The sequence below is a fragment of the Fusarium fujikuroi genome, chromosome FFUJ_chr11 (genome assembly GCF_900079805.1).
Source record: "Fusarium fujikuroi IMI 58289 draft genome, chromosome FFUJ_chr11".
In the NCBI taxonomy this organism is placed as follows: Eukaryota; Fungi; Ascomycota; class Sordariomycetes; order Hypocreales; family Nectriaceae; genus Fusarium; species Fusarium fujikuroi.
In genome coordinates this window covers 1100615-1120132 of record NC_036632.1, presented here as the reverse complement: position 1 = coordinate 1120132, position 19518 = coordinate 1100615, and the positions used below count along the sequence as shown (strand labels likewise).

Below are 19518 nucleotides of genomic sequence, written 5' to 3'. Positions count from 1 at the left end.
CTTGCAGATCTCCCGATTTCCCATTAGATTAACATTCACGCACCTCACAGCTGAAAATTGTTGATTTAATGCTGCATACATCGCCCTGACCCAACTTGACTTCACCCCACGATCAACCGATACTGTTACGGTCGAGTCGCAAATCGCCATGGCCGAGGAGTTGTATATGATGGAGCCGCCCAAGGGGCAGGACAGGTGGGAAGCTGGAAGTGCTGCCACTATACAGATCACTTTGGGTGCTTGTCTGTTCACGCTTGGAACGGTCGTTTATGGACTCCGGATCTTGACCAGAGTACGGCTACTTAAGAATCCTCTTCGTCTTGATGACTGTATGTTTCGACTTTCATCTCTGGGGTTCAGTACAGCTAACCTCATACTCAGTCCTCACTGGCGCTTCACTTATAGCATGTTGGGTCTTTTATGCATGCACCATGGGCAGTAAGTCTCCCATTCCTATCAACACATACATACTCACAAAGACAGTGGTTGCCCAGGGAGGCTGTGCTACCAACTTCTGGCAGGTGACTCAATCGCAATACGAATCATTGCTCAAAGTACGTTTTCGAATTCACATATTGATCTCCGAGATGACTGACGTCTTGTAGTGGACTATCCCCGTCAACATCTTCTACATGCTGTCCTCCGATCTCGCTAAAATCTCTCTTCTCTTCTTCTACCTCCGCCTATCACCCGAACGAACCTTTCGCATCGTTATCTATGTCCTGATCAGCCTCTTTGGTCTTTATGCCCTCATCTACGCTATGATTAGTCTTTTTGGCTGCCAGCCCATCAAGGCCTCGTGGGACCTTGCCGCTCAAGCCACGGGCAAATGTGTGGACAAGTTCGGCTTCTTCTTGGCTGCATCGGTTGCCAACGTAGTCATGGATCTGGTAATTTTGCTGCTGCCGTTGCGGATTGTCATCCCGCTACAGATTCCTCGTCGACAGAAGATGTCACTTCTGTTTCTGTTCACTACTGGTGGCTTGTGAGTAACCTTCCCTGTATCACTTGATTGACATACTGACATCTCAAGTGTCATCATCGTAGCCGTCTACAATTGTGTTCTTACTGTCAAGCTATTCAGCAGCCCCAACTACACCTGGGGCCTCGCATACGAACTCTGCTGGATGTACGCTGAGTTGACTGGTTGTGTCATATGTGCATCTGCCAGCTCTCTCAAACCATTCTTCAAGCAGATCCTACCCAACATCTTCAGCAGTCACGGCGCCAGCTACGGTGGACCCTCTGGAGCAACAGGCGGATCCAATGCCATCAAGAGCCGAAGGCAGTTAAGTCGCAAGCAAGCTGATGCCATCGAACTCCAATCTGGAGATGACTCCGAGTCAGGCAGAAAGGTTACCGATGACGATGAAGCTACACTCTGGCCCAAGCCACAGCAAAGCTTCGACAATGGCAATCACCAAGTCTTGGTGACTGCGCCAGGAGTAGGTTCTGGTGTTGCTGGTTCTCGTAGAAGCAACTCCTACTGCCACAGAAACGGTAAAGCTGATGGCATCGAGATTATTTCAACAACGGAGGTTCTGTACAGTCCTAGGTAGAATAAAATGGAGTTTCCTTTGATCATAATAGAGTCTTGTCGAGCAACATCACTGAAAAAGAAAAGCATGGAAACTGAGTGATCAATGAAGGCCTACTACCCATGACAGGCTATCGCATGGGTGTGTACCCAAAATATCTAAAGACCCTTCCAGAAGAAAGTCTTGGGCAAGATAAAGTCCGCGCGTGCAATCTCATCCTTGGGATTTGAGCTGGAGGCAAGTATCACGGTGTACTTTCCGGCTTCAGCCTTCCACTTCGATGCCTCCTGGCACCAAAATGACAGTGAATACTTATCAAGAGTAAGTTCAGCGGTCTTGGCCTCGTCGACATTCACAGTGACCTTGGTAAATGCCTTCAACTCTCTGACTGGCCGTTGAAGAGAACTGTCCGCGTGGTGGATGTAGAGCTGAACAACTTCAGCACCTGCAAAAGCGCCCTTGTTGGTGATGTCGACCGTAACGCGCATTCGGTGATCAGCCGCTGGTGTAAACTCCTTGGGGACAGTGAGATTTGAGTACTCGAATTTCGAGTATGAAAGACCGTGACCGAAGTAGAAGAGTGGCTCTCGATCAACCATCTCGTAGTATCGATGACCGATAAAGACACCTTCGCCATACACAATGTCGTAGTCCGCCTTGGAGAAGGTGAGATACGCTGGCGTATGCTTGACGGATTTGGGGAATGTTAGTGAGAGCCTTCCAGAGGGATTGACCTTGCCGAAAAGAACATCAGCCATGCCATGGCCTGTCTCTTGGCCGCCAAACCAGGCGTGAAGAAGAGTCGGGGCTTGAGACTCCCAAGGCATCTCGATTGGCAGTCCTGATTGCGTAATGATAATCTGGAACGCGTCAGTCTAAGCGCTTCGGCTAAAGAAAGGTCAGCTTACAGCGTCGGGATTGGCCTCCAAAACAGCCGTTATCAATTCGTCCACGCGACCGGGAAGTCTCAAGTGTTTCCTGTCGCTGCCCTCATACTCAAAATCTGACGATAAGCCAGTGATAACGATGGGAACATCAACCTTCTTGGCGAGTTCCACGGCATCCTTGATACCCTGGTCTTCGTCGTAGAGCTCAAAAACTCCAACGCGACCAGCGAGCGTTTGTGCAGTGCCAACGCCGCCCGAGAGGCTCTCATTTACTTGGAGCACCTCGAGGTCAAGTACCTGGCCCTTCGCGAATTCGCCCTCATAGAACCTCTCCATGGACAGACGGTTGAAGCAAGGTGTTGAGTCAGTTTTTGGAGGCTGGCTTGTCCACAGATCGATAGCCTCCTTGCCGTTAATGATGAGCTTTCCCTTTCCAGAAGTGCTAAAGCCAAACTTGAGTTTTCCCGACTCGTGAATAGTGTACTTGGCTTTCGCTCTGGCATAAAATTTGGTTGGGAGTGTCGCGTGGTAGCTCTCTGGAACATCGACCAGCTGCTTCTCCGCTGTAGTTGAGACAAGAACCTTGGAATTGGGGTTCTCTTGCGGGTCATCTCCAAAGATCTCGACAGACCAGCCCTCGGAATCTGAATCTGGGGGTGTATGACCCTTAATGAGGGGGCTAAATCGGAAAGCTGTTTGTAGTGTTAGCACGTATGTAGCGACGGTGGCATAATGCGTGACTTGCAATTGCAACCTGGAGTATATGTGATATTCTCCTCTCCTACAACTTCTTTGATCGCCTCATATGGGGTAATGCCATAGTAAGGCTCGACTTCGGCACTTCCACCACCGCAAAGAGCAGGATTCTTGACATGATCTCCAATCAGTCCGAACTTCAGCTCCTTCGGGTTCTTGATCGGTAGTCTTTGCTTGTCGTTCTTCAGTAGCACTACTGACTCAGCCACCAGCTGTCGGATCAGAGCGCGTTGTTCTGGCGTATCCGATTGAGGGGCCTTTCCTGATTTCTCGCCCGCCTTGCACTTATTTACAAGATTCAGGACGTTCTCGACGGCCGTATCGACTGTTGCTTTGGACACCTTTCGAGAGTTGACAGCAATGCTGAGGCGCTTTCCTCTCCAGTCTGTTGGTCCAGGCATTTCGAGGTCCAAGCCAGCATTGATCGCTTCGGATGTGCTGTATGTGCCGAACCAATCACTCATAACAAGTCCCTTGAACCCCCATTCTTCACGCAGGATCTCCTTCATCAGTAGAGGATCCTCACTTACATGAATTCCGTTGATCTTGTTATAGGACGTCATGATCGTCCAGGGGTCTGATCCTCGAAGGGCGAGCTGGAAGGGTAGCATGTGAACTTCTCGGAGGGTGCGCTCGGTCATAACCACGTTGTCCTCAATACTGTTGTCAGACTGGTCGTGAGCTGCATAGTGCTTGACGCTTGTTGCGACGCCCTGCTCTTGAACACCGTTGATGTAATGCGCTCCCAAGGTCCCGCTGAGAAAAGGGTCTTCGCCAAAAGCTTCGAAGCCACGACCGATCAAGGGCGAGCGTTGCAGGCAAAGTGTCGGTGCTAGCAGGACGTGAACACCGCGAACCTTGGCTTCTTCACCAAGCAGGCTCCCGATCTTGTGGATGAGGTCAGTGTTGAAGGTAGCGCCCATTCCTGTAGCCGATGGTAGCATTGGACTCGGCATCTAGCGGTCTGTTAGTTCATGCTACCCAGACATTGAGGGGGTGCTCACACGAGTGAACGACCGCCGTCCTCGAATTCCATGAGGGCCATCTGAAGTCTGTCCTGTCAGCTTCCTCTTTCTTTTCCTGTTTGGCATCTCAGACTTACAATAAGCGCAGGAATTCCATGCTTCTCAAGACCCGTCATGCGAAACGATCCCTGGCCCGCCAGAAGCTCCACCTTCTCATCCAGCGTCAAGTTGCTCAACAGAGCTTCAACATCTACAAAATTTGATTCGGCCATATTGTCTGAGTTTTTCAACAGATTTATAATAATAATAATGAAGAGGTTTCTCGTAATTGGGACAAATGCTGGGTTTTGTTGAATTGGCACTGCTCAGCAGGATTTAGCCGTCGGCTGTTCGGGCCGCTAAAATTACAGGTCCCCTCACGTTGGATTGAGGTATTTGGTCTTTGGTAACATCTTGGCAACACGATCGTCGGGGTGACTGTCAACCTTTATTTTGCTTGGTGGAGACTCCGCTCTACCTTAATAACCATGACAAAGTCTTTGTAATTGACACTAGTTGCAAAGCTGGGGTAACTGCGTGCTGACAGCTCGGCAGCTGGATCCATGCTTTGGTCAGATACCAAGTCGAAGGACCATAGACAATCCTAGGAATATTTCACCTAGTATAACTCACGCTGGCTTTTGCCCAATAGTGACCAACGCTCGAAATATGGCACCCTCTTCCTTGACTTCTTTCTCAAACCTCGCGGCCAAGTTGTCATGCATAGAGTCAGGTAGCTGGACACCAAGGGCTTGTTACTGTCAGTCAAATTCTCATACAATTCAGAAGCTGAGACTCACCTTTTGCACCCTCAATGAGTCTTGGGATGGTAATCACGAAAGGCTGCCACGATAACTCGGCTGCCTCATCGTCACCCAGCAGCTTCCCCATGGGTAGATCTACTGAGTGGACAGTCACGTTCTCAAGTCCTGCTGCCTCGAATGCGCCCGGCAGTTTGCGAATACAATCGGATTCCATACCCATACCATCGAACATGGCCGCGATAAGGTTGCTCACATCTCTCCATGCTGGACCTACGTTGGGCCGATCTGTTAGATCAAAGTCAAGCTCGTGGACCTGAAGCCAACCTCCAGGGGCAACCGTCGCTGTCTGGAGTCAGTAGGGTGGCCAAGAAAAGTAAAAAGGTATAAATGAACTCTTGCGTACTTACAGGCAAGATGATCAATGGCTTTCTGGTAGCCTACCTTGGCAGCCCCAAGGATGCTGTACCTCATGTGTGTCAAGTCAAATACTCCGACAAGTCGGTCTCCAGGAAATTCGCAAAGGTCATAAACCTCAAAGTTAATTCCCCTTTCGGAATCGGGTAGAAAGGCCTCTACAATATCAGCACCAACGAGCTGAGCAGATGGAGAAACCTGCTTCTTCAGGTCTCGAAGCAGAACTCCTAATGTTCCTGTTAGTCAAGTTAATACCTTCGACAGTCGTGGCATTACCGTCGGCACACCCGACGTCAAGAATCTTGAGTCCTTCTTTATCCAGGGGTATGGGCGCAAAGACAATCTTGCTGTTAAGACATCTCTGAACCCAGGCATGCTGCTTCTGAAGCCGCTCTACCTCTCGGTTTATTTCCCAGGGATAGTCAACTTTGTTCTCGGAGCTCATTATGCAAGGGAGATCGAATGATTTGTCTGTAATCGTAGTAGATTGGGCGATACTGAGTGCAGCAGCTTCTGTGAGGAATGAGCTAAATTGCAGGAGGTCTTATATGCCCATGGAACTTGACGTACTACACATTCCCATAAGGCTCTGTCCACGTCTCACCTAGCCAAGCCTCCCTACATATCTCTCCGGACATCAAGAAAGTCTCCGGGTTTCTGGAAAGTCTCCATGAAGCTTGAAAGCGATAACCATGACTAGTGCTTACTGCTGGCAACTCTCGTAAGCTGGAAATGACCAAGATACCGCCAGGGTCCTTTCTTTGATGACTTGATAGAGCTACAGAATCCCTTCCTCTCTCATTTTGGACCTGGGATTCATCTTGATACGAAGCTTACACAGGTATGAGCTGAGAATCATGTTGGCAGTGAGTGGCTAATCTCACGTAATTTCAGCGTGTCGTTCGGGGTTTTAGAAGATTTCCGTTGGGGTTCAACCTCACAGCTGCTTACCCGGTGCTAGACCTGAAACACATGCCTGACACGTAAACAGTCAGGGTCTTTCCTAGCGATTGAATTCCCCAGGCTAGGGCTAATGCCATGGATGATGTCTACCGTTAAAGGCTAGGAAGAAATTCATGGATAGCATTTTAGATCAAGGCCAGTGCGTCCAAATCAGCATCATAAGGTTCATAATACCACGAAAGGATCAAATTCTCGCACTTCCTTAGAAGTAAATCTCAGCGAGAATAACAACATCACTACGAAGGCATTACCTGTTTAGTTGACAGTATCCTTTCTCACAAAACCATCGCATGATAATTGAACATTAAATATAGTGGATGTAAGTGGTCATAGTCAAAAGGCAGTTATAAGATATGTTGACATCGCTATACACACTTAAAACAGAACATGCCACACGCGTTTCCAAGCAGGGCCGTTGGCAAGCTGCTCACGATAAGCATTGATGGTATCCCAATCATGCTCGCGACGACCGGTATCAAGATCAATCTCGCTGACCTTTCTCCATCCCTCTCGCTTCCAGATGTATCCGATAACATAGAAGAGAATGACAACGGGCAGAGCCAGGTATGACTCGAAGAAGCCCTCAGCAGTACCGAGTGATCCATCAAGATTGGTGATGGCAGTGTAGAACTGCGCAATAAGAACGATGACGATGAGGATGAGTCCAACCCAAGAGCCCCAAACTCCGAAGACGTGCTGGAAGGGGATTTCATCCAAAGTGTGACCGTGGTACTTCCAAGCCTGTCGGAATCGGATATGGCAAAGGCAGATAGAGCCCCAGGTAAACAAAGCAGCCAGACCAGACAAAGCCTGAAGCCAAACGAAGACGGTATTTCCATCACCACTAACACTAATGTATCCAAGAGCACCGATGGCGATAATGGACACAACAGCAGGAAGAGGACGACCAGACTTATCAATGAAAGAGAAGAATCTGGGAGCATAGCCCTGTTGCGCGAGTGCGACAAGAGTTCGGCTACCGCCGTAGACGCAGGAGACACCGATAGACAAGACGGAAACAAGGATGATGACGTTCATGAACGAATCGTATCCCTTCAGATGAGCGTTGGCGGCAGCGATGACGAAAGGAGAGGCACTAGGGTCGTCGTTGCCGGCGTTCAGAAGTCTGGGGTCCTTAGAGCTGACGAGGAAACCGACAAGGAGAAGTCCAACTACGTAGAAGAGAGTGATTCGCCAGAAGACCTGCTTGATGGCGCCAGGGAGAGACTTGGCGGGGTTCTTGGCTTCGGCAGCAGCGAGACCGACAAGTTCTGTTCCACTGAAGGAGAAGGCCGCAGTGACGAACACACCTGGTATCCATTAGTTACTGAAGAATTTCACGGGAAATGGGGCTTGTATCGTACCGCAGAAGCCTCGGAAACCGTGCTGGAAAGCACCCGGGTCGTACCAAAGCTTGGCGCCCTGGTAGGTGCTATACTCTCCATCAGAAGGACCTCCACCGCAAACGAGGACGACAGCGACGATCATGAAGATGACGGTGGCAGAGAGCTTAAGCAGTGCAGCCCAGAACTCTTCCTCGGCGTAACCAAGAGTTCCAAAGATATTGACGAGGATAATAACAGCAAGGAAGACCTATAGTATGTCAGTCGCAGTCTCACGATAACTTCATGGGTGCTGAACTTACGCTGACCCAGATAGCTACGCTAGTGTGCGGAGCCCAGTATTGGATGACTGTACCGCAAACTGTCAATTCAAGAGGAAGAACGAAAGCCCATTGCATGACATAGTTCCAACCCATGGCGAAACCCCAAGAGGGATCAACAAATCGGTTGGCATAGCTGGTGATTTGTTAGCTCACGTCTTGATTGGGGATTGGCAGAACTCACGTATAGAAGCCACCAGAGACGGGATACATGACAGCAAGTTCACCGAGAGCATAGACGACGTTGAAGATCATGACACCCATGATCAAGAAACCAATAGTCAATGACCCAGGGCCGCCAGTCTGCAGAGCAGAACCGCTACCGACGAAGAAACCAGCACCAATACTGGAAAACGAGTTAGTACACCGAACCAATATTAGCGCGTCATCATTTAGCAGGGCGGCAATAAGCCGGCGTTGCACGATGACGACAGAACGAAAATGACTGACCTGCCACCAATAGCGATCATGTTAAGATGACGAGGCTTCATGTCACGCTGCAACTCAGCAGTACCCTTTGCATAATCATCATGGGGAGCGAATGAGCCGGGAGTAAGCCCATTGCGCAGCGCCCACGACTGCTTGGGGCCATCCTCAATGGGCTCAGTGGTGCCCTGCTTCTCATCATATCGCGGCGAAGTATCCTGAGCCTCGAGGGCTTCTTGTTTAGGATGGATTTCCGACATGGCGAGATGCTTAGATAAACTTGAATGTCTTGAGAGTCAGAGGATCAGAGGGAATTAGAGACAGCGCGGGCTAATGGCAGATATATACGACTACTACTGGAGCCAAAAGTGGCAACTCGGGGGGACCATCCCTCAGACGGACCTAAATGAAAAGCGGAAGGTGGTTTTTTGGAAGGATGCAGAGAGAGATAGGTACCTGGGAAGGGTACGTAACATGGAGCATTGATTTGATTGTTGGTTTCACTGTTCGAATTGCTGTGGTGATCCGTTTATGGGAGACTGGGGGCTGCTCTCTATCTCACGGATAAAGCGGCACTTTGCTCAGCTGGGGCAAAAGAAGTGGACACTCGAATGAAACAAAGCTCAAGCCACCAAAAAAAGGAGCTGGGGAGAGCAAGGGAAGAGAGGGAAGCTAGCCTATCAACCGTTTGGTCGCGTGCTGACGTAGGGGAAAAGAGTGCTACTGATCGGAAGTTTTAGAGCTGAGGTTAGGCTGTAGCTTAATCCTGTGCATCCTCGGATCCGAAGGTATTGTCGTCGATTTCTCTACGACTAGAGGTCCGACGAGACATGTTTTATCTGGTGTTACATGTGATGTTCTGCAATCTGGATAAGGTGCGCGCAAAGGCTCCTCCCAAGTCTGGGGAAAGTGGCATCTTTTGAGGAATCTATTTGTCATAGATTCAAGTTTCTACCCCGGAATATCTCTGCTGGATCTGCGTGCGTGTGAAATTGAGCAGTTGGCAGCAAATGGCGTAGCACCTGTATCATCGGGGCGCGCCCGGAGCCGAGCTAGCCGGAAGGGGCCTCTTATCAAGCCGCCGATCCCGAGGCTAACATACGATGAGCAGTGGCTGTAGCAGGTCTAATTGGGCAGAGACAGTTGGGTTTTATCTGACTGGAGTCTGGAGACTGAGAAGGGGGATATAAACGGGTCTTGCTGTGGTAGGACCGACTTTGAGTCGTGTCATGGGAGGAGGAATGGGAGGCAGTCATTGATAGAGTTTGAGTACTGATCTTCGTTCAAATCTTAGGTGAGAAATACGCACGGATGGCCCAGGCAAGACAAAAGGACATGCCAGGGTTTAATTGTGGTGGTGAGTATTTACAGCACATGTGTTCAATTGTCGTCAATATCAATGAAGTCGAAGAAATTGGAGATATTCCCAATTAAAACCGTGCTTGATCTCTTGGCAGGGCGATAGACGCCTCTGACAGCTTGGCACCCGCCGTGTCCATCTTGGCATTTGACCGCGATATTCGAGACAAAGACAGGCATTATCTGGGGAAATCCACCACGCGCGAGGTATCTACGATCAATGAGGAAGCTGTTACATAAAAACAACGTCTTTAACCTTTGGCATTTGATTTGACCTCCCGTTTTAAGGTTCCAAAGCTAATTCCCGTTAAACTCGTCGCAAGCATCTCCACGCGACCGTCTCGTGCCGCAAGCTACCCTAAGTTGGCGGTTTGGAGCGCCAATCTTGCTGCACTCAGCGCCCTGCCTGCCTGCCCCAGTGAACAAACTCCACTGTCCTCGTTTCCCTGATCTTCGTCACCAAAACGATCTGCGTATTTCATCGCACATAGAATCTTAACGACGATAAGAATTTCTTTAAACAAGCTCCATCAAACGGCAGAATGACGCAACTGACAAGCCTTATTTTTGTTGGGCCTGCATTAGTTGCAACCCATTCCCTGCCGTCGCGTTTCAAGCTTTGGAATGGGCGGAACAGGTTTCCAGAAAATGACGTCGGTGATTCAACGGTCAAGCCCTGTTAGCATACTAACAGATAGCGCCTTATCATCGCGCTGATAAATTGCTATCTGCTACAGCGCCAACAGCAGGTAGGCGAGTGTTCCGCCCGCGGAACCGGCTTTCAGTGAAGGAAGCTTCCCGTCTTGATATCTCGGCCAACGGAAACGACACCGATCGAACGCCGCTGGAAATTTCCGTTTCTTCAGTCATAATTAACTTAATCGCAGTGTTCATCTAGACGTATTGGCCGTATCGCCATTCCATGCTCGTTGTGTCACCTCTACTCATCGCTTCCGAATTCCGTATTGACCCTCAGAACGGCCTTCTCAGCTGACAGCTGCCCTTCTCTGCTCAACCGAAAGGCTTCACCAACATCTTCCAGAGTTCCAACTTCTATTACCGGGTTCGCCTCAAGGTCGCCCCTCTCCAGCATCACCGTTACTAGTCGTAGGTACTTCTCCCAGGCACTTTTCTCGTCTGGTGTCTCGGGACCTGTATTGTCAAACACTGTGTATTCCTCACCCAACGCCCTGCCAAAGACAGTAAAAGCAAGCATAGACTCGGCTTTGACATATGGATTGACGGTGCGAATAGACTCTTTGTCGAGTGGCGATAGAGCAATCAGCTGAGATCCTGTGCTGTGAGCCAGGCAGCGGGCTACTTTGTCCGGAGAACCTCCATCTGCAATGTTATCGAGGGCATATCTCAGTTCCCCCCCAGTAGTCTCTTTGACACGTTCAACCCAATCTTCATCGTGGTAGTCGACCGTGACCTCGGCACCCAGCCGTTTGAGGAGGTCATGGTTCTTGGATGAGGCCACTGCAATGGCACGAAGACCGCTGAGCTTGCCAAGTTGAACAGCGTACAGGCCAACGCTCGTGGAAGCACCATACACCAAAAAGTCCACTTTGTCTTCTTTAGACTGGTAGGGTTCAGGTAGCGACAGGTGCCGATACATGGCTTGTGTGGCCGTCGCAAAAGCAAGTGAGATAGTCGATGCCTGCTGCAAGCTGATGTTGTCGGGTATGGCAAATACGAGTGATGCTTCGATGTTCATGTACTCTGCAAAAGATCCGATGCCTTCGAAGGTTGCGCCATGAACCCAGCCGCCAACTCTCTGGTCTTTCTTCCAGTCAGAGCCGTTGGGGTCCTCAACGGTGCCGGCGAAGTCACAGCCGGCGAAGAGACCCGGCTGTGCTGGTCCGTCCAACACATCGCCTTCAACGAGTTTCCAATCACCAGGGTTCAGAGCCGCGTAGTGAATCTTGACAAGAACTTCTCCTTCTCGCGGGTTTGGACGAGGAACTGACTGGACAGACCCGCTTCCTCTGCCATCGGTCACGAAAGCTCGCATTCTAGTCATCTCGTCCACTGTCGAAGGATTCTCTCTCGAATCTCAGATGCCCGTTGAGTGGGTGAACTAATGATGTCGTGGTACGACTTATAAGACCATTGCTATCTGAGTCTCGGTTGAGACAAATTGATAAGCAATCCTAAGACGCAACGTTATGAATCAAACTATTCCTCTTTCTTTTTTGCTAGCCCTTATATCGCGACCTATCATGTCCGCTGGGATGTTCCAGAAACGGCATCTGGGATCACTATCCTTGTCAGCCAAGACAGCTCACGGAGAGACTCAATGCCGACTTACAAATAACTCAAACTAGTAGATTCACCGACAACAAAACGATATAGTCTTATAACATGGTTCATTAACATCTAGTAGAAATCATCGCTCATTATGCAAGAGTAAGCTGCCTATTAGACTTTTCCTATAACATGACTTCTCCGCCATCTAGGAATTCCAGCATCACAAAACCCTCGTCCTCATTGCAGAAAGACAGATGAGACACCCAAGACAAAGGAAATCGTAAAATTCATAATCTACAGGCGAGCAGAGAAGCTGGCCTGTGAGGTCTGGCCATATGCGCTCTTCTCGGGCTGGTAAAAGGGTAGAGATGTAACGGTAGCCTTGATACGCTTGCCGAAGTACTCGATCTCTACCTTGTCGCCCTCGAGAACCTCCTTAGGTAGGTATGCGTAGGCGATGGGCTTGCGGACGCTATATCCGAATGCTGTGCTTGTCACGTAGCCAACGGCACGGCCCTTGACGAACACTGGCTCCTTGCCGAGAATGACAGAGCGGCCGTCGTCAATGGTGAGACCGCGAATGCGGCGAGACACCTTCTCACTCGAACGGCCCTTGAGAGCGTTGTAGCCAACGTAGCCATCCTTGCCTGGTTGGAGAGCAAACTCAAGTCCAGCCTCATAAGGGTCGTACTCTGTGGTCATATCAGTACCCCAAGATCGGAAGCCCTTCTCGATACGGAGGGCGTTGAAGGTGCTTCGTCCAGCAGCAATGACTCCGTAAGGCTGACCACCCTGCCAGAGAGCATCCCAGAGTCGCAGACCATTGTCGGCGGTTGTGTATATCTCCCAGCCTTCTTCACCGATGTACGAGAAGTTGGTAGCAATTACGGGAATGCCAGAGATCTCTGCCTTCTTGACGCTCAGGTAAGGAAGGGCTCGGTCTGAGAAGTCGTCCTTGCTGACAAGCTTGATGAGATCCTTTGCACGGGGACCCCAGACGCCGACGGCAGCGAGACCACCGGTAATGTCACGAACCTGCACTGCTCGGTGAGGGCTGGCCTTGGTCTGAATCTTCGCCTCGCGAGTAAAGTAGTGAAAGTCGACGGGCCCGTTGACTCCGAGATGGAAAAGATCCTCTCCGAGTCGAGCGACGAAGATGTCACTCTTGATACCACCATGGGTATCCAGGAGTAGGGTGAATGTCACCTTGCCGACCTTTCCAGCAACGTTACCAGTCGTCAAGCGCTGAAGCAGCTCAGCAGCACCAGGACCAGTGATCTCCAGCCGTCGAATAGGTGTCTGATCGTACAAAGCAACAGCAGTTCTTGTCTTCCAGGCCTCAGCCGCCGAAACAGCAGAGTAGTATCGAGAAGACCAAGCATCTCGCTCCACAGGTTTCCAAGCCTCAGGCAAGTCCTTGAGAAGCTTCTCGTTGGCTTCGAAGTGGTGAGGGCGTTCCCAGCCACCAGCCTCGAGGAAGTAGGCACCAAGCTCCTGCTGGCGTTGGTGGAAGGGGCTGACGCGGAGGTTGCGGGGTGACTCCTTGGGTTGAAGAGGGTGGAGGATATCGTAGACTTCGACAAACTGTGTAGATGTTGTTTCGGCGACGTAGGCAGGTGAAAGTTGAACTTGCTCAAAGCGGGAGATGTCGCACTCGGAAAGGTCGATCTCAGATCGGCCCGTGGTGAGAAGCTCAGCAAGTGCCTTGCCGACACCAGCAGATTGTGTGACCCAGACAGCCTCAGCGACGTAGAAGTTGTCAAAGTTGGGGGCCTGGCCGACGAGAGGGCCACCGTCGGGTGTGAAAGACATGATACCATTGAAACCGTGGTCGATCTCAGTTTCTCGGAGTGCAGGAAGGATCTCCTTGGATAGCTCCCAACCTGGTGCGAAGTCCTTGGGAGTGAACTGGAGGCTAGATGGCATGTTTCTGGAATCCACGTTCTTGGGTGTCTCGCCAAGCGAGGCTGCAACGACGGGCATTGGGCGATGGCCGTAGAATCCAATGCCGATGTGATCACCGTGTTCACGGTAGTAAAGATCCTGATCCTGATGGCGAAGGATAGGAAGTTTGGCACCATTAGGCTCCTCATTCTTACCCTTCTGGCAGGGAACTGACTTTGTGTGCACATATTGGTGAGCCATTGGTGTCAGGGGAACTGGCAGGCCAACCATGGCTCCAATCTCAACACCCCAGAATCCAGCGCATGAGATGACGATATCAGCCTCGAAAGTTCCATTCTTAGTGTTGACAGCTGAGACATGGCCATCGTGGTGGTCGATTGATGTGACCACTGTAGACCCGTGATACTTGACACCAGCTGCTCGTGTTCGCTCAATAAGCTTCGCTTGAGCAGGGCGAGCCAGTGCAAGGCCATCAGTGGGAATGTGAAGACCACCAAGTACCTTGCTCTTATCCAGTAAGGGGTACAGCTCAAGGCACTTCTCAGGGCTGATGAGATTCGCCTCTATGCCCCAAGAGTAAGCGTATCCCCTTTTTCTCTTGAGCTCCTCTAGTCGTGCAGGAGTAGTAGCGATTTCTAAACCACCGACTTGGTTGAAACAGCCTAGTGATAGTAGCTTCTCAACTGTGTATGTAGCCATCTTGCTGAGAGTCTTTGATGTGTTTGTCTGGAATACAAGACCAGGGGCGTGAGAAGTTGAGCCACCAGGCATGTCCAGAGGTCCCTGATCAAGGACCGTGATGTCGGTCCAGCCGCGAGAGACCAGCTCATCAGCAACGTTGACGCCGACGATGCCAGCGCCAATAATGAGTACCCGTGGTGAGGGTGCCATTTCTGCTATTATGTGATGTAGGTAGAGGATGAGATGGAAAGGAAGATGAGATGAGAATGGTTTCCAACACGGAAGCTTCTATTGGCAAAGGTCAAAGGTTCTAGTCGAAATATATCTTTCTATCAGCAATCTACGACTCCGCACTCCTCCTCACCAAGATCATCCTCAAAAGTATCTTGTCACTATGTCATGGTTACGATAAGAGCAACTAACATGAGAACCTCCGGTTGCGGGAGCGCTCACGTGATCGGCATGGAGAGGCGGCGCCGTTCAAAGTTGGAGGGCGTGTGTTTATGGTGTTGTGTTTTCCGGGCCTGGCATGCGGGGGAGCAGAGATAACGGGACGAGTCTAGATCTATTTTGGTCTTGGACCGGGCATCAAGTGCCGGTCGACCCCGTGTAAAGGATGATAGGACGTGTGATAACGAAACGAGATAGAGAATAGAACGCGCGATGTCGGATCTTGCAGGCGAGGAACGGCCACTATCGAAGCGTCAGAGACCCATGCTCAATGGAAAAGGTTAAACAGTCAGACGCCGCTCGGTTGGGGTTGCATGAGTTTCTGCCATGGGGAGGGGGAATGGCAATCAGCTGGACTGCCACGGACTTGTCATAGCGAAGAGGAAAGGCTATTTTTACCCTTGTTAGTACGGTACGGTAAGAGCAAAGCAAAAACACCCCGAGAAATTTGGTCATGGGACCTTTTGCGGGAGAGTCACATTTCACGATGCCTTCATCTCGCGAGGGGCGTTGGTGTTTCGCTTGCAATCTCGTGGCATTGAGACCCCCTCCCTGCTATGTTTCTACACCAATTGAGAGCGGCACGAAGCGCATTCGTTATCGTCGAGCTGTCATCGGTAGTCCTTCTTACCGCTCATTTCAGTGAATCGCATTTTGGTGTTGTTCACTTCGTGACTCTTCCCCTCCCTCGATAGGCTCTTCGTGCCGTGTTTCCTCAGGATTAACCCAATTGAGGCGACACCAATTGAGTTCACGATGGTCAAGGACAGGGAAATAACCGGTAATAATAGCAAGAGCCCTTCCAAAAGGGTTTCCGACGAAGCCAATCATCTTCACAGTCAGAAAAGCTTGGCTTTTTTGGTTGCCAGGCACGTTGAATCGCATGATGCACCATTGGCCTACCAAATTTCCCATTCCAGAGATGGTGTCGACCCTGGAATTCCGGCCTCCCTCTGCAGCCGATGGGACCGAGTAGACAACTTGACCTATGAATGAAGACCACATTTGCCAAGAGGATACGAATATCCAACCGCCATGTCGTGGCATGCCCAAGTGGAGCGGTGAAACGAAACCCGACTCAGGTGAGGGTTTCTGATGTGCATTGCGCCATGAAGCTAAACTCAACACCAAAAACTGTGCATCGTCAGATGAAAATCTAGACTGTCCTGCTGACCCGCCTCGCCTCTCCCAATATCGCCAAATTAGCCTCTCAGTCCCTCCCCCGCGTCGGAGCCCTGAAGTATACCCCGACTTCCCCGGTTTACCCCAGGTTGTGTAGACGCCCGGTTTCATCGTATGGAGACGCGTTGACACATAGAAATACTGAACCCGCGGGAGGAGACTTTGTGCTTCTCTCTAAACAAAAAGCACGGTCCCCACCCTCGACACTTTCTCATCCACTCAGTCTCTCACCTTGGCTAGGGAGGGACACACTGTGCATATCTAGCGTCTTCTCCATCTCCGGCAACCTTCTCTCCCCCGCATTTTCAACTTTTTGCTTCGGTGTCTTCCCCAGGAAATCTGCCCGGTTTCGGCTGCCCCGGACCCCCAAATCGAGACGCTCATCGGAGAGCAGGGAAAAACTCGCCCAGGAGTTTTAGCTCCTCAGTCAACACTGACGAGGCTTGGAGATGGATGATGCACGGCTTCTGTCATTGTGGAGAGAAGACCTGCAGTGTCGCCTTGTTTTTGTTTGCCTGTTCTGTATGTAAGTAGAGATTTGGAGAGAAGGATTCGGGAGACAATGCACCGTTGATCTAAAACAGGGAATGCATGGAATGACGGGAGAAGGTAATACGCCCAGTCTTCTAGACGTCTAAATTAAGCAAGAGAACGTTCTACTGTATGTATCTCTGCTGCACATCTCCACTACCATACCATAGCCTAGCCTTTTTGTCCATATCCAAGATCCATTTACCATACTCCTAAAAGTGATTAAACATGATATTACTAAAATTTTCACCTTCCCACCATGCAGGCCCTCTGCTCTCGCTCAGGGCAGGTTGGGGGTCATCGCAGCCCATGTCGGCAATGTTGACGAACTGCGACGAGTCCGCGTAGAGCCATGGCGTGGTGCATAGCGTCAAGTTATCGTCCACTGGCACCTCGTCGTAGACAGTGTCGCGCGCAGAGTCTGGGCCCTGCGACGAGAGCGGGGCCTTGTAAGATGCCGTTGGCGCTTCTTGGCCGCCGTCTGCAGTGTTGATTGTGATGTCCGGTGCGCTGGCGACGATGATCTCCAGCGTAATATTCTCATTTGCATCCTCGTTTGTGTGGTTTGGGACGAGGGATTGGTTAAGGAGACCGGCCGTTGGGAGCTCGTGAGAATCTGCAAAGGTGTTGAACTGGAGAATCTTCCACATGAGAGGGACGCTGAGGTAGATCTTTGAGGGCATCCAGTCTTCAACGTCCATGCTATCCGATGTACCTGCAGCGATGCGCGTCATCTTGTCAAGGTTGCGGTCCTGTCAATTGTTAGCGCAGATTCATGCGACAGCTAGAAAAATACACACCAATGCTCTACAAGCTGCCGAAGTGGGCAGAAAGTTCTTCAGAAATCGCCTGCACTTGGCAAAGTCCGTGTTTGACTTGTGCTTCAATCGCGTCGCAGCGGCGCAGCAGTAGTACAGGTGCACCGTCGCCGCAATGGCAGCGACGTGGCCGAAGAAAGGATCTGCAAGCGGTACTTGCTTATCGACGACCATGTCGATCATGCGAACGATCCATGTGGAATGCAGAAGTGCCAATTCTGACGATCGCCTCCAAAATGTGTTTGGGATGGCGAGGTTGGGGTTGTGCTGCGCTCCCACGATGTACAAGAAAGGATGGTTCAATACGGTCGGAATGACGTGGTATGTGAACTGCTCCTTCAACCACGGCGCCCAGTAATCGCGATGCATCTTCAAGTCCTCGACCTTGCGCTCGTAGAATTTGACTGTGTCGTAGCGATGGCACATGGGTATCCTGTTCTCCGTCTCCATAAAGTCGGCGAGAACTTTGGCGTACATCGAGTCATGTCGCCAAGGCTCCTTGATGTTGTTGTGTGAGCAATCGGACACGTATTTTCGCACTTGGCTCCAGACCCAGCCGAGATGAACGCTGGTGTTCCATATACCGGGTTCATTCTGGTGATGGCAACCGAGATCATCTCTGGGGAGGGTCGGCGCTCGTGGGTCATGATCTGGCGTTTGGCCTCGAGTAGTGGAATAGGCCGGGCGCCAGATCTCGGTCGGTACGCTCAAAAGACCTTCTTGTCGGCCGTAAGATTGCTCAAGCATCTGCAGACTCCAGAATAGCCTCTTCTTGCGGTCCGACATGGGATCTTCCATGCCGTAAACGGACTCGACGTCCAGCATCGCAGAGCGACATAATTGATGCGCTAGACCGAGGTGAAACTGGCCAAGGTGGACATTGCCGTCTAGAAATGTCAGTTTACGTGTCGCGACAATAAAATAGGTCGGCCATACCAATAAATGAGGAATAAGAGAGCAGACAGAGGCTCTCAAGCGTCGCAAGATCTACAGTCCCATTGGCGATCCTCAGCATGATGAGACTCTTTGCATTGTTGGCGTACAACTTTGCCTGATCCCCATTCTCAGAGAATCGCAACGTCAAGGCAAGAATGCTGCAAGCAAGCTCATCATGCATGGCCCCAAAGTCTCTGACCTCGTCGCGCTCAAAGCACCATATTGGCTGTCGGTGGCAGTACTCAAAGTACAGCGCGATACCGACAGCGATATCGGAATGGCTCGGTCGCAGCGACGAGTTCTCGGATTCGGACTTTACTGAGGGATGGCTTGTAGGGTAGCTATGCTCACGCGTGTTGCGCACGCCAGAGTATGACTTTTCCGACGTGTCTGTTGTTTCTTCGAGCGCCGAATCGAGCTGTTGCTGTTGGTGATGGTTTGGCTGGTGGTGTTGGTTCTGTTTTTGTTGTGACGTAGGCCTGCAAACGCCCCAAAAAGTTAGAACCCCTCCCACTGTAAGTAAGCGTCAGAGATAAGAAAACCACTTACAAGCTTCCGTTGAGCAGAAAGTCAAGCTTCTCCTCCAGATGGGCCAATCTCTCCTCCTAGTTAAAATCGTCAAGTTATGTTTTTTTGCGTGTGCAAAACCCCATGCACAACGTACCGAAGGACCGCTCTGAGAGGGCCTGATTGCCGGGGGATAGGAGCACGACTGTTTGAGGCGGACGCAGCTGGAGCATGCTGGCTTCTCGCCTGGGCAACGGGTCTTCTTTCGTCTGGGTTTCTCAAATCAGTACAGCTGTGATAGACGCGACATCGCATCGCAGTGTGTGTTTGCCAACCTGCAAGTCAGACAGGCGTGGTGAGAGCGTCGTCTGCCGCGGGTGCTAGTGGGAGGATTATTATTGTTGCCGCTGCTGGTGTTGTTGTTCTCCTCGGTGGGTGACATTGAAGATCTCGACATTTTGAAGTTCATGTATTATTATCTAAG

General features: G+C 50.8%; 7 protein-coding genes; 1 reads left to right on the top strand and 6 right to left on the bottom strand.

Moving 5' to 3' along the window:
• Window positions 1–148: 148 nt before the first annotated feature.
• FFUJ_11627 (related to L-fucose permease) lies at window positions 149–1559 on the top strand (the record flags this gene model as incomplete). XM_023570547.1 has 5 exons in its annotated part: window positions 149–329; window positions 382–438; window positions 484–554; window positions 606–985; window positions 1034–1559. 5 exons carry the CDS (start codon window positions 149–151, stop codon window positions 1557–1559), a joined length of 1215 nt encoding a protein of 404 aa, XP_023437645.1.
• Window positions 1560–1696: 137 nt separating this feature from the next.
• On the bottom strand, window positions 1697–4418 carry FFUJ_11626 (related to beta-glucosidase; the record flags this gene model as incomplete). XM_023570546.1 has 5 exons in its annotated part: window positions 1697–2398; window positions 2447–3117; window positions 3180–4137; window positions 4186–4233; window positions 4284–4418. The coding sequence occupies 5 exons, from the start codon at window positions 4416–4418 to the stop codon at window positions 1697–1699; spliced, it is 2514 nt and encodes an 837-aa protein (XP_023437644.1).
• Window positions 4419–4814: 396 nt separating this feature from the next.
• FFUJ_11625 (uncharacterized protein) lies at window positions 4815–5808 on the bottom strand (the record flags this gene model as incomplete). XM_023570545.1 has 4 exons in its annotated part: window positions 4815–4936; window positions 4986–5291; window positions 5357–5590; window positions 5640–5808. The coding sequence occupies 4 exons, from the start codon at window positions 5806–5808 to the stop codon at window positions 4815–4817; spliced, it is 831 nt and encodes a 276-aa protein (XP_023437643.1).
• Window positions 5809–6701: 893 nt separating this feature from the next.
• Window positions 6702–8675, bottom strand: FFUJ_11624 (probable amino acid permease NAAP1; the record flags this gene model as incomplete). XM_023570544.1 has 5 exons in its annotated part: window positions 6702–7636; window positions 7691–7919; window positions 7972–8125; window positions 8174–8335; window positions 8440–8675. 5 exons carry the CDS (start codon window positions 8673–8675, stop codon window positions 6702–6704), a joined length of 1716 nt encoding a protein of 571 aa, XP_023437642.1.
• A 2039-nt stretch (window positions 8676–10714) lies between these two features.
• Window positions 10715–11797, bottom strand: FFUJ_11623 (toxD-like protein; the record flags this gene model as incomplete). Its single annotated transcript, XM_023570543.1, has 1 exon — window positions 10715–11797. The coding sequence occupies one exon, from the start codon at window positions 11795–11797 to the stop codon at window positions 10715–10717; it is 1083 nt and encodes a 360-aa protein (XP_023437641.1).
• A 521-nt stretch (window positions 11798–12318) lies between these two features.
• On the bottom strand, window positions 12319–14820 carry FFUJ_11622 (related to dimethylglycine dehydrogenase, mitochondrial precursor; the record flags this gene model as incomplete). Its single annotated transcript, XM_023570542.1, has 1 exon — window positions 12319–14820. The coding sequence occupies one exon, from the start codon at window positions 14818–14820 to the stop codon at window positions 12319–12321; it is 2502 nt and encodes an 833-aa protein (XP_023437640.1).
• Window positions 14821–16985: 2165 nt separating this feature from the next.
• On the bottom strand, window positions 16986–19491 carry FFUJ_11621 (related to C6 transcription factor; the record flags this gene model as incomplete). XM_023570540.1 has 6 exons in its annotated part: window positions 16986–17525; window positions 17574–18478; window positions 18528–19006; window positions 19077–19132; window positions 19192–19303; window positions 19370–19491. 6 exons carry the CDS (start codon window positions 19489–19491, stop codon window positions 16986–16988), a joined length of 2214 nt encoding a protein of 737 aa, XP_023437639.1.
• Between the last annotated feature and the right edge of the window lie 27 nt (window positions 19492–19518).